The sequence below is a fragment of the Nuphar pumila genome, chromosome 6 (genome assembly GCF_984573655.1).
Source record: "Nuphar pumila chromosome 6, dmNupPumi1.hap1.1, whole genome shotgun sequence".
Lineage (NCBI taxonomy): Eukaryota > Viridiplantae > Streptophyta > Magnoliopsida > Nymphaeales > Nymphaeaceae > Nuphar > Nuphar pumila.
Window position 1 is genome coordinate 28,227,618 of NC_143254.1, and position 12,500 is coordinate 28,240,117.

The 12,500-nt window shown below is 38.8% G+C and overlaps 1 protein-coding gene across 1 annotated transcript; it reads right to left on the reverse strand.

Annotated features, from left to right (window-relative positions):
* Positions 1-499: 499 nt before the first annotated feature.
* LOC149834489 (Pentatricopeptide repeat (PPR-like) superfamily protein) lies at positions 500-11,248 on the reverse strand. The gene is made up of 9 exons (XM_090010151.1): positions 11,104-11,248; positions 10,775-10,878; positions 8,188-10,683; positions 7,976-8,084; positions 6,319-6,594; positions 2,620-2,769; positions 2,372-2,522; positions 1,185-1,340; positions 500-920 (listed from the first exon to the last, which is right to left on the reverse strand). Exon 3 carries the CDS (start codon positions 10,312-10,314, stop codon positions 8,518-8,520), a length of 1,797 nt encoding a protein of 598 aa, XP_089866277.1. The 5' UTR covers positions 10,315-10,683; positions 10,775-10,878; positions 11,104-11,248; the 3' UTR covers positions 500-920; positions 1,185-1,340; positions 2,372-2,522; positions 2,620-2,769; positions 6,319-6,594; positions 7,976-8,084; positions 8,188-8,517.
* Between the last annotated feature and the right edge of the window lie 1,252 nt (positions 11,249-12,500).

A 12,500-nucleotide genomic window follows, 5' to 3' on the forward strand; every position in this document is an offset into this window, starting at 1 on the left:
TAGGTGCATTGCATATAATTTATTTTATTATATTTTATTTATCAATATTAGGTTTTTATGATTAAATTATTCAATTTATGCTCTTTCATTAAAGAAATCAATAATGAGGACACTTTAGCCATTTGGTTAGATTAAAAAAAGGCCAACTTAATGAATTAGTACGGAACTTGTCTTTGAAACATAGGTAAAAAAAGAAGGCAGATAAACGTAATAACCGATATCTTGGGTGAGCTTTATTGCAAATAGCTGATAACTTAGACAGCCTTTTGCAAATTAAAGTTTTAGACCTTGCCAATACCCACAGTTTTAATATAGGGATTAGTGATCTTATAATACAAACCATGCACTTGGAGTAAAGAGATAATAAGGGATAGTTTGGGCTATAAGCCAACAATGGTTCCCCATGCTTGGCTAAGTGGGTCAGTTTAAGGCATTCAAGCTGAAAGATGTCGTGATTTCAATACTCAGAGTGTGCTGCATCCCTTGCGATAAGGCATTCTACATGAACCAAACCCAGTAAAACCATATTTTTCTATCATTTTTACATTGAAAATTGCAGGTCTTAATAGGAACTGGGGTCAGGTCCAGGTCTGGTATAAAATTTCACAAACTATACCTGGGTCCATGTATTAATCAGACCTTCAGGTCCAGACCCGGGTGTTAATGGGGTCTTCTTATTTATCACCATAACTGAACCCTATAGGGTTTGGTTCGGGTCGGGTATGGGTAAACGAGGCCCATTCACAACCCTACCTCCAGATACCCCACTTTTGGTTGATTCAACAAGAGCAGAATCTACTATATCTTTAAGATGTATGGTTTTAGGGCTACGCCGAACAGCATTACAAGTTATCACAACTTTTGGTCTGCAATCAATAATCCTTTGGGCAAGAGACTGCAGAAAATCCAGCAAATACAACCTGCAGAAAACCGACAGTTGCCAATTTAAGTTCCTTAAAAAGTCAAGATGGAGATCATCTCTGTGTGCGTGTACATGTGCCTGTTAGAAGATTGGGCACAGACGGTTATAAGAAAATTTAGCAGATTCAAAATGCTAAGTCTATGGTCTGCCCCTTTAGCTTTTTATAGTGCTGAAGGTAGTTTGGCAAGGTCAGATTCAGTGGATCTTGATTCAGATCCAAGAATCACAGACCTTATTAGTAACAGAGTAGAACTAGATATACCTGGCAAACCTTCTCCAGTAGTTCATTGTAAGTCATATACCCATCTCAACCAGGTTCATTGCCTTCCCAGTACAATGCTATTTTGCCACCCTTTCCTGATTCAATCTGCCGATCCAGAGCATTGTAGCATATGTTTGTTTTACCTCCTTTGAACCACTGTTCACAGGCACCAATAAACTTTTGTTAGATTTAGATTCAATGTTTAGAGATTAAAATGTAATCTTTTAGCGTACATTAAAGCATTAGGCATAGGCCTAAAAGTGGAGCAACAACTACATAATAGACCATGCAAGTTCCAAATAATAATTTCACTCATAAATCAGAAACCAGCAGATAAGGTGCAGGTATAATACTATTGATAAAAGGAAAAAAGAAAAGCCCCGATCAGTCCTAGCTGATGCATAGTTCAATCCCGAAGTTTGCAAAGGAAACAGTCAATCTCGATCCAGAAGTCTGTAAAGAAAACAGTCAATCTTCCATTTCATTGATACATGACTTTATCTTTTGCCTTTTTTTTTCTGCAAGGAGTTGATGAAACCTAACTATAAATTCATTGTCATGAGACACCAACATGCAAATTTGTCCATATACCATACCATCAAGACATGGTTTGAGTACCGGAAAAACAGAACTAATCATGATTCTACGGCACCGCATGAACTATTACTCTGAGATAAGCAATGTTACAATTTCCCTTCTCGAAATCATTCTTGCTTACTTCTAAATCTGATCTTCAACTTATACTACAGATTTCTGAATAGTTGCAGCTTCTCATTTCAAGATAGCTATCCAGCAAACTCATGCACTCTTCATGTAAGTGCTTAAATTGAATGATAAACACAAAGCCTTCCTTCCCAAATGAGATCAAACTAAAATCACCCATTCACTAACAAAACTTACAAAACCTACAAAACCAGCACAACGCTCCGCTACACTCAGATCTGGGCAACGGTATGCTAAAAAAATATATATAAAATATAAAAAGTTTTAAGTCTTTCTACTCCCGTTTGTTTCCTCACACAACAACAAGAAAAATGATTTACTACGGTCTAAAAGCTTCAACTAACACTACGAATTACAGCAACTTTCTAAGATTTGAAAAAAATAAATAAAGCATAGACATTAGATCTCACACGGAAGGTAGTAACAGGGTATGGTTAAGTACGGGCATGGGTGCTCTCACTTACCTCGATGCTCACCCTTCCCTTCCGTACAACCAAATTCTCCGTGAACACTTCCTTCTCCCACTTCACCTTCCAGTAGAACTCCGATGCGATCTCTGACCAGAAGCCCGCCGAATCCGCAATCAATCTCGTGTACATTTCCGTATACTAATCTCTGAACAAAAGGAAAAGGAAGAAGAAAAAAATCACAACAAAATCCAGAAAAAGAAAACAAAGAGGGGAGAAGGGTCAGGAGTAGAAGATAGTGTCACCTGTTCCGGGGAGCAGAAGAAGAATCATATCCAAGAAAGGTGCAGGACCAAAGCCCTAACTTGCTGAAATCTGCGGCCAATCTTCAAAGGGCCCAAATATGCGGCGGATTCAATCTCCCTCGCAATCGACTTCCAGCAAGATCTCAGAATCTTCGGTGAATTTGCAGGTATGAAGTAGAGATCCCAGAGAAAACCAAGAGAGAGCGACGTCAATAGAGAGAGGCGGAGATGATCAAAATGAGAATATATTTTTTGGGAGAAAATAGAGGGAAGGGCACACGCCAAATCATTTTTTTGGGGGAAAATAGAGGGAAGAGCGTGCACAAATAATGGGTCAAGTTTTCACTGGCGATGTGTTTGTTGTCGCCAGAGAAACACGCGTTTTCTGGTGCACAATAATGTTGCGCCCAAAAAGATGGTTTACAATGGCGCTGAGGGATCCTGCACCAGTGTAAGGTTTCTGCCATGGTTTTAAAACTCGCCGAGTCAACTCGGTGACTCGGCTCGGCCCTCCAGCGAGTCAACCCAGCAGGGTAAACTCGGCTTGCCTTGACTCGGCCTGACTCGGTCGAGTTCTGGGATATTTGAAATTTGATTTTTTGGGTATTTCAAAATAACAGTTTAATAATAAATAATAAATTACAAGACAAACCAGTTCAAAGATACAATAATCTATCAATCTTTATGTGTTGATTAAACATATTGGCAAAAAAAATGATTCAAAGATCTAACAAAAAAGTGAAGCATACACGTATCGATGCTTGTACTTCATGTTCTGGTGTTGGGTGCCTTTGAGTGTTGTTTTATGAACACATATCATATCCTTCATTGTATATAAAAATACATTTCTGTACAAAGTCTGTATCACACCTGTGCATAACAATTTGTACCCTGTCATCCTTATTTTTTGACATAAACACCCCTATCATACCAGTTGTGCTGATCTTGTACAGTATGCTTGTACATGTATCCATGTGACAACATTTCCCTTGGTCATAATTGGAATTTCTTCTGGTGATTCATTCTCTTATTGTTGTTTTACCTTGTTGCAACTAATTCAATCTGGCTTTTTATGCAAGATGATGTGTTGCTGTTCTCAATGAGGTGAGATCACTAGAAAGGATCAAAGGAGAGCTAACAAAAGCTAGGGTGTCTCCTGGAGAAGTTTAGCTGAAATTCCTAAACCATTCTATTTAGAAATTTGAGTTTAAGTATGTTTCTAGACTCAGTTACATGGGGCATTCATTGAATACCAAAGACATGCTTGTTATGAAGAAGTGTCTTCATGTAACTTGATCTTTCCATGTAACCTTGTTATGAAGAAGTTTGTACTTTTTCTACTCTGAACTTGCAATTTTTATTGTCAACTCTTTAGACTATATGTTTACTGAAAAACATGGTTTGATACAAATTATATATTGTTTTTCTTTTAAAATCAAAAGTTAACAAAACCCGGTCCGAGTCCGAGTCACGAGTCAATAAAGAACGAGTCGAGTTCCGAGTCACGGGTTTTAAAACCTTGGTTTCTGCAACAAAAAAATGAGCTTTACAATGGCGCTACCGCCAGTAAAACTAGTTTTTCTTGTAGTGCATCCTTTTTGCCGATTTATGCATATCAACTTTAGAAGGGGAGTGCAAAACATGAGTATGTCCCAAATGAATACCTATAACAACCCATTTTTCTTTTTCAGGACATAAACCAATGGTTATTTTGGCTTTGCAACCACATTTTTTAGAAACTCTTTGCTTTTTTAACTCTCCATTGGGTTTCTTGAACCCTTCTTTTGTGCATTTAAATTGCCTCCAATATAATACGCCCTTTTCTTTTTTTGAAGTATTCATGTGTGTGTCAAAACCACCCATCCTGCAATTGTAAAAATTATATGCATCATGTCGCTCTGAAATTCCATGGCAATAGAAGGTACATACTACAATGATACAGAATGTATTCTTTGGTTGTTTCTTCTTAATGAATATCACTTTCATTCATATCCAAAGTAGATACATGACCTTCAATAGCTTGCTCTCCATCTATGTCACATGGGTGCAGGTGCAGGGGTGCGACAAAAAAAAATCATATATATATATATATATATATATATATATATATATATATATATATATATATATATATATATATAATTTGTGCAGGGGAGGGGTCGAGCTGCTGAGTTGTGGAGCCTGATTCAGAGTTTTTGCCGTTGCAGAAAGGGAGGTCCGGGGGCTCCCCCCGACGCGGGTCCCGTTGCGCGATCAGCGGGCGGGGGTCTAGGAGGGGCCTCCCCTGGTGAGGGGTCTCTGGGGGGCAGCGCCCCCCAGAACAATTTTTTTTTAATAAAAAAACTAGACAAAAAAAAATAAAAAAATGGACACAAATGACCCTGGGTGCGGTCAACGCACCCAGGGTCGGGTTGATCGCACCCGGTGCCGCACCGCACCCGCGTCGACGCAGGTACGACACCCTGCTAGCCGAATCCCTGTGACATAGCTCTCCATCCATTGGTAAAATAAATTCTTCATTTGTATTTAAAGGAAAACTCACATCAATATTCTCATAACTACCACCATCCGTCTTGCTTTGAATATCTAGTCTCATGTTTACATTACTACCAAAAGACAAGCCCAATTTACTTGCCACATTCAAATTTGTAGAGCATTGACTTGTATCCATATCTTAACTCTTCTTTTACCTTTCAAACAAACATTGAAACAAATATCAAAGAGGTTAAAGAGAAAAAAAAAGATAAATATTTGTACCTATAGAAAAAACCAATAGAAAACATGATTATATAAGGCAATGAAGGCTGTGGTGTTGGGAAGTGGTAGTGGTGGTGGTGGTGATTGTTATGATGGTGGCAGAAAAAGCAAAATGTGGAGAATTTTCCAAAGAACTAAACAAGAAAGAATAATGAAAGAATTATAAACAACCCTTTTGCGGAATATCTCACAAACACCATAAACCAATTAAAGAAACTAATCTGCGAGAAAATTGGATAATAAATGTTGGAGAAAAAGTTCAACATTTTGAATCCCAATACCAGAGGTTTATGGGCAACTTTGAATCAAGAAAAAGAAACGATCCCCGTCATTGGTGGGCTTCAGAACAACAAGATTTTCTCATGCAAGAGTTGCAAACATATTGACATGGCAATAAAAAATGTAGAAAACAATCTGAACATGGGGATCCATTTATAACACTTTCTCAAGAGCCAATCAAGAACTACCTCTTGATAGCCTTTGTGAAATGTGAAAAAAAGCACAAATTCACCACTTGAGAAAAAGCAATCACCAACATGAGCTCTCTTTAGTATAAAAAAAAAGAACAAGTCAACCAAGAAACTCCATGATAGAAAAAAATTAACATATTTGTTTTGTGCTTTCAAAGAAACAAAAATCACCAACCTAATTTATAAAAACCAGAAACGATGCAAGAAAAAGCATTTCTATGTCTACCCAAATTTAAAAAATAAAGGACTCTTTGTTCAATCTTTTTGAAGATGTTTATCATTTATAGTTGTTGCATTATGTAATCTCTATCTGCAATTTATCTTGGCTTCCCAGGCACCAAACAATAAAACCCCTAAAAATTTATAGAAAATGTAACCCTAACAAATTCATAGGCACTAAACAATAAAACCCCCAAAAATCCAAGGAAAATGTAACCCTATAATAAGAAAAAAAAATGAGGAAGGAAGGTACCCGCTACTAAAAATCGGAAACAGGGATGGAATCAGGAGGAAACACGATGATTGATCAACTCCTCAACAGTGAAGAAAGAGAGTGAGTGCAATGGCAGCTCACAGCTGGCAGTGGGGACAGGGAGAGCGAGAGGGCTTCTGGTGTCCTCAAAATACTGGTGGAGCGAGAGGGATTTTGGCAATGATTGGCTCACAGCGAGACAGTTTCCGATGCGCCAATCGTCTCAACCTCCACAACAGCAAACAATGTCAAAGAGAGCCCGTTGATCGTCTCCACCTTCACAGCAACGAGAGAGAGAGAGAGAGAAGGCAGCAATGAGAGAAAGGGGAGAGAGAAAAGGAAGGGCAAACATATGTGTGTTTGTGTTATCTATTCTGTGAAATCATGAAAACATGCTTAGTTATTATATATATATATATATATATATATATATATATATATATATATATATATATATGCTACTTTTCTTTTGGGATTTTTTCTGTGAAACATTGAAAGCATGCACAGTTAATTTTAATTGATTATGTTTTATATATATGTTCCTGTGTTTGCTTTTGATGATTTTTTCTATAAAATCCTAAATCCTAAAAGCATGTTTAGTATTATGAATTATGTAATATGTTATTTATATATGTATGTGTTATTGTCCTTCTATGAAAGGTTGAAAGCATATTTTGTTGATTATACTGAATATGTTATGAATAATTGAAATATATATATATATATATATTTGTGTGTGTACAATTATATATATGTATATTCTGGTTATGTATATTAATATATTTTGTGAAAGCATGTGTAATTGTGTACTTGTGTAATGAAAACATCTTATTAGTAAAAGAATTAAACATATTTTTATGTATATTATGCACTTTTTTATTTCAATTGGGGTACCAACTAGTCCTCAATTAGCCTTTTTAGGTCTACCGACTAGGCACCGCCTAGCACTTTTGACTACATAGTGTGCTGTTGATTGTAAAGCCTTAAAAAAACTTGTTTATACATCATAATTGGATGATCAAGAGCTGATCCCTATAAAACCAAGCATGTAGATCACATCTCTACGGTTAGATTCAAGAGAAAAGAACAAAAAAATCCAGAGTCCTACCCTTCCTTTTGCCCGTAATTTCAAAAATGGGCCTTACATTTCTGAATTTGCTGATATGAGCCTTTGCTTTCCTGAAAACTGACAATCAGAGTCCTGCCCTTGCTATGGTGTACTAAGTTATATCATAAGTCAAATTATAATAATAACCTTCACAATCAAATGTTTAAAATATTTACCCCTTTTCTTTATGAGGATGAATGAGCAATTTTCAATTTCAAGGGACAACACAGGAAACCAAAGAAGAATCATGTTTTCCAAGATGAATGTTCACATGAGGTCCCTATTGGACAGTTTTTAGGAAACCTATGGCCCATTTCTAAAACTGCATAAAAGTGTGGCCCATGTTTGGAATTAGAAGCAAAAGGTTGGCCCCTGAATAGAATTCTCCCTAGTGAAAAACGAAACCTAAACTTATGTAGATCTTAGATATCAGAAACTTAATGGATATCTGAAATGACCAATTAATTATTTTAATGAAGTTTGACAAATAAAATTACTATCTGGTATTTGATCAACACCAGAGTTCCTGATTCCTGAGTGCAAGTGTACCTAAATATTTACTTGAATGAAGGAAGCAAACTGTAACGTGGCAGTAACCGTTTCTACGCGTATGATACACTTGTGGCCTCTCTTTATTGGTGCTCGGTTGCATATAAACCTAGTAAACAAGACAAACAAAGAGCAAACAGAAATTATGATCAAAACAAAATAAACAAATTTGATTATTTCTGCCATACTGTGAAGTGGTAAGAATGTCATACTTCTGTGTGACGGCATTTGTTGCAATTGCAGTAGATCAGTGGAAGGTGTTCTACATTTAAGTTATGATTGAATAAATACTTCATGTACATGTCAATGTTACAAGTCAACAGATGATACTCAGACGTGTTCACTGACGGCTAAGGCCCTAAGCTGTTACCAAATGTAGTGCAGAAACTTGCACTCTTAGCTACTGATCCGTGCTGCTGTTCATGCATGTTTCTCCTCGCACATTGTGATATGATTTTAGTTTTGTGAGCACACTTATGGATTATATTGGCACTAACTCCAGTATTTATACCCAGTTGAAGCATTGAAGTACATCAACTTGGTCAGGTTTCAGGTGATGCCCAAATGTACTCTAAACTCTGCTCAAGCTTTGTGTGTCTGGTGAGGATGCCCAACATGAACAGTATCTGCTTGTGTTGAGAACGGCTGATATCTCCAACTATAAACTCATGAGTTGTACCATTCACCTCTATGAAACTAGATCCAGGTGATTTTCTAATTCCTTTGTCCTTCATCAAGACCCTCGTCCTCTTTACATCATCCCATCTACTGTTTGTAGCATATATATTGGACATAAGGACATAAACCCCACTATCATAAGTCTCAAGCTCGGTAAGATGCCCAAGGATCTGTTGGCAGAGCTTAACATCACCACAGGCCTTGCAAGCACTAAGCATGGCACCCCAAATGCGTACATCAGCTTGCATAGGCATGCTTTGTATGAGAGCCTGGGCTTCCTCTAAGAGCCCGGCACGGCCGAGCAGATCTACCATGCATCCGTAGTGCTCAATCTTCGGTGCAAGATTATAAACATTCCTCATGCAATGGAAATGCCAAAGTCCTTCCTCAACCAAGCCAGAGTGAGAGCAACCACCAAGGATAGCCAGGAAAGTCACTTCATTGGGCCTGATACCTGCCTCAACCAGCTTTGAAAAATATGCAAGGGCTTTCTTCCCGTGGCCATGCATAGCTAGGCCTCCAAGCATGGCATTCCATGAGAGGACATTCCTGTGGTGCATTCTGTGAAAAGTATGCATTGCCCTTTCTATACAACCACATTTTGAGTACATGTCCACTAGAGTTGTTCCGATGTGTACATCCCATTCTATATGTTTTCGATTGATGTATTCGTGAACCCATCGGCCGGTAGCCAATGCCCCTAAGCTGGCACATGCTGAAAGCACGCTGGTTAAAGTCATCTTATCCGGTTCAATGCCTGAGATCTGCATGTCATGAAAAACCTTCAAAGCATCCTTGGGACTGTTGTTCTGTACCAACCCAGTGATCATGGTGGTCCAGGAGATGAGATCCCATTCAGCCATCTGGTAGAAAACCAAATGTGCATCATCAAGGCACCCACATTTCACATACATGTCAATTAGAGCATTACCTAGAATCAAACCCACTTGAAGTCCACACTTAAAGGTGCTGCTATGGATTCCTCTACCCATGCCTGACATGCCCAACCGTGCACAAGCAGAAAGTGTACTTACGATGGTCGCCGTGTTCGGCTTCACATCCATCTCTAAAAATAATTGCAGGGCCTCCTCTGGCTGCCCTCCTCTAACATAACCACCAATTATGCTTGTCCATGAAACTACATCTCTTTCAACCATTTCGTCAAACACCTGGCGTGCACGGCTGCATTCCCCACAGACAGCATACACATGAACAAGTGCATTATGCACATAGAGGTCCCCTCCAAAACCCACTTTCACAATACTTCCATGGACCTGTATAGCTTCCATAATCCCTGATATCTTTGAACATGACTTCAAGATAGCCGGAAATGTGTAGATATCTGGCGTCAAGCCCCGGCCAACCATCAACTTATAGTAAGAAAGAGCAAGCATTGGCTTACTGGTGCCGGCATATGCAGTGATGATCGTGTTCAAGATAAAGCCATTTGGTTCATGAAAAAAAGAAAGGAGGTTTTGTTCATGGTTAGTGTCAGAGAAGCATAACATGGTGTTGATGATCTTGGGGAATGCAGAAGTGTCTTGGACGATACCACTAGTAATGAGCTGTGCCAATGTTTGTTTGTAAGATCTAATTGTGGTACATCTTTCCAGTAGGTTTGGAAGAAGAGAATAAATGCAAAAGCTACTTTTGGGGGTCATTGTGTGAAAGAGTGAAAATTAAAAACAGTTGGAATAAGGGGTGTATAATATGTTGGGAGGGGCATTCTCCATTGGACATGTCTCAATCCAGCTCCTCCCTTTCAGGATTATAAGGGCCGGTTCTATGTTTAATGAAAATCTGAAGTTACAGTTCCTGGAAAAAAGGAAACGAAAATGAAAGGCTACAGGCTGTGATAAAACCATCTGCTGTGGCGATTTATTGGGTAACTGCGTTAGCCAGGCTTCACCCCGTTCCGCAAAATCCAACAGTGGTATCAAATCGCAGATCAAACAATCCTGTCAGTGATCGAATCGACCCTGGTGCGGGCGTACGTATTGACGCAGGAACCGATCACTTTCTCGGCAAAACTGATAAAAGGAAATAAGCGAAAAAGGTCAGTGATTTCTGCAATTATTTTTTAAAGAAACCAAAAAAAATCGTTTGGGTACTTATACGTACCCGGTTTTTCTTGTGACCGGCTACGGCCGGAGTCTGTCACAGGAAAACTGTGTCGGCAGTGGGTTTGTAGTCTCTCTAGCGACACAGTCCGCCACTCGGATTCTCTGTAAAAAAAACAGAGAAAGAGGGAGAAATAAAAAATAAAATAAAATATTTCCGTGTGTAGCAGAGTTGACAGGCTTTACCGGGGAACAGAGATCTCCAAGGTTATTCCAAACAACGGGAAGCCACCGATTATCGGTACCCGTTTGCACATAAAAAATAAAAAATAAATAAAAATAAAAAGAGAGGGAAAAACAGAGGGTTTTTAGTCCTCTGTCCTTGCTCACCTCACATCTGTAGGAATCCGGCCGGTGGTGGAAGAAATAGGATTCTTTCTCCCTTCCCTCTCATTTTGTTTCTCTCTCTCGGCAAGCCCTATCGAGAGATTTCCCCTCTGATCGATCCTTCTTGTGACGTTGGACGATTATCCCTGTTATTGGTGACTGTCATCAAAGTGTGAAATCTCTGGACGGGCGGTGAATCTCCTGTGACCTCGACCTCAATGGAAGGACCTGTACTCTGAAAAATTAAAAAAAGGGCCTCTTAGACTTAATCCTCCTCCCTTACGTTTCAGGGAAAGAAGAAGGGCCTCTTAGACTTAATCCTTATTATTATTAAAAATTACATTTTAAGACCTTTCTAGTTTTTCTGTTTGGTGGTTCGGTTTATGTGAGATTCCAGAGAAGAACCTGTACTCTGAAAAATTAAAAAAAGAGGTTTCTGTCAGTTTTCATGTCAGTGTTCTGATTTTCCGTTTTTACGGAACAATATAGACTTTTTAAATAATTATATAAAAGCTGTTATACTTTCCTAAAAACTCGAAAAGCATCAGAATAACAGAAACAATGTTCTATTTTCAAATATCTGACTTTTATGAAATTATAGAAAAGTGATTGAACTTTTCTGTTTGAATTCGAAAAAGTTCAGAATTACTGTTATAGGATACAGTTGAGTTACTTTTTACGGAAGCTGCTTTTGACTTTTCAGGAATTTCAGAAAAGTGGTTTCCCTTTTTATGATAAAGTCAGAAAATTTCATATTATTGAATGTTGCAGAACAGGGTTCCTGATCTTTTCTGAAAATATAGAAAAGTGGTTCTTTATTTACTGAAAACCTCTTATGTGCTTTGTATTAGGGGTGGCAAAACCTGACACGACCCGCCTCTTAGGCGGGTTCGGGTTTGGCTTAAACGGGTTGTGCATAAACGGGTCAACCTGCCTATCCCGTTTATTAAACGGGTCGGGTTCATGTTAGGGATATGCCAACCCGCCAACCCGTCTGACCCGTTTAATAAACGGGTTAGGCGGATGGGTCAACCCGTTTACCCAAACCCGACCCGCCAACCCGTTTACCCAAACCCGACCCGCCAACCCATTTACCTGACCCAACCCGTTTATTAAACGGGTTAACCGGGTTAACCGGGTCGGGTTAGCCGTTTAATAAATGGGTCGGGTTCGTGTTTGCCACAGCCGACTTGTTTAATAAACGGGTCAGGTTTGTGTTGAGGTATGCTGACCCGCCAACCCTACCCGATTGCCGCCCCTACTTTGTATGGTTATACTTACTATTGTGATGTATCACGTGTTTAGTGTTTTAAAATATTATTTGTTGCATGCTTGAATTTAAAAGTTAGATAGAGAGAAATTGGTAGGCCCCAAAAATGAAATCCATTTTAATGTGGTGA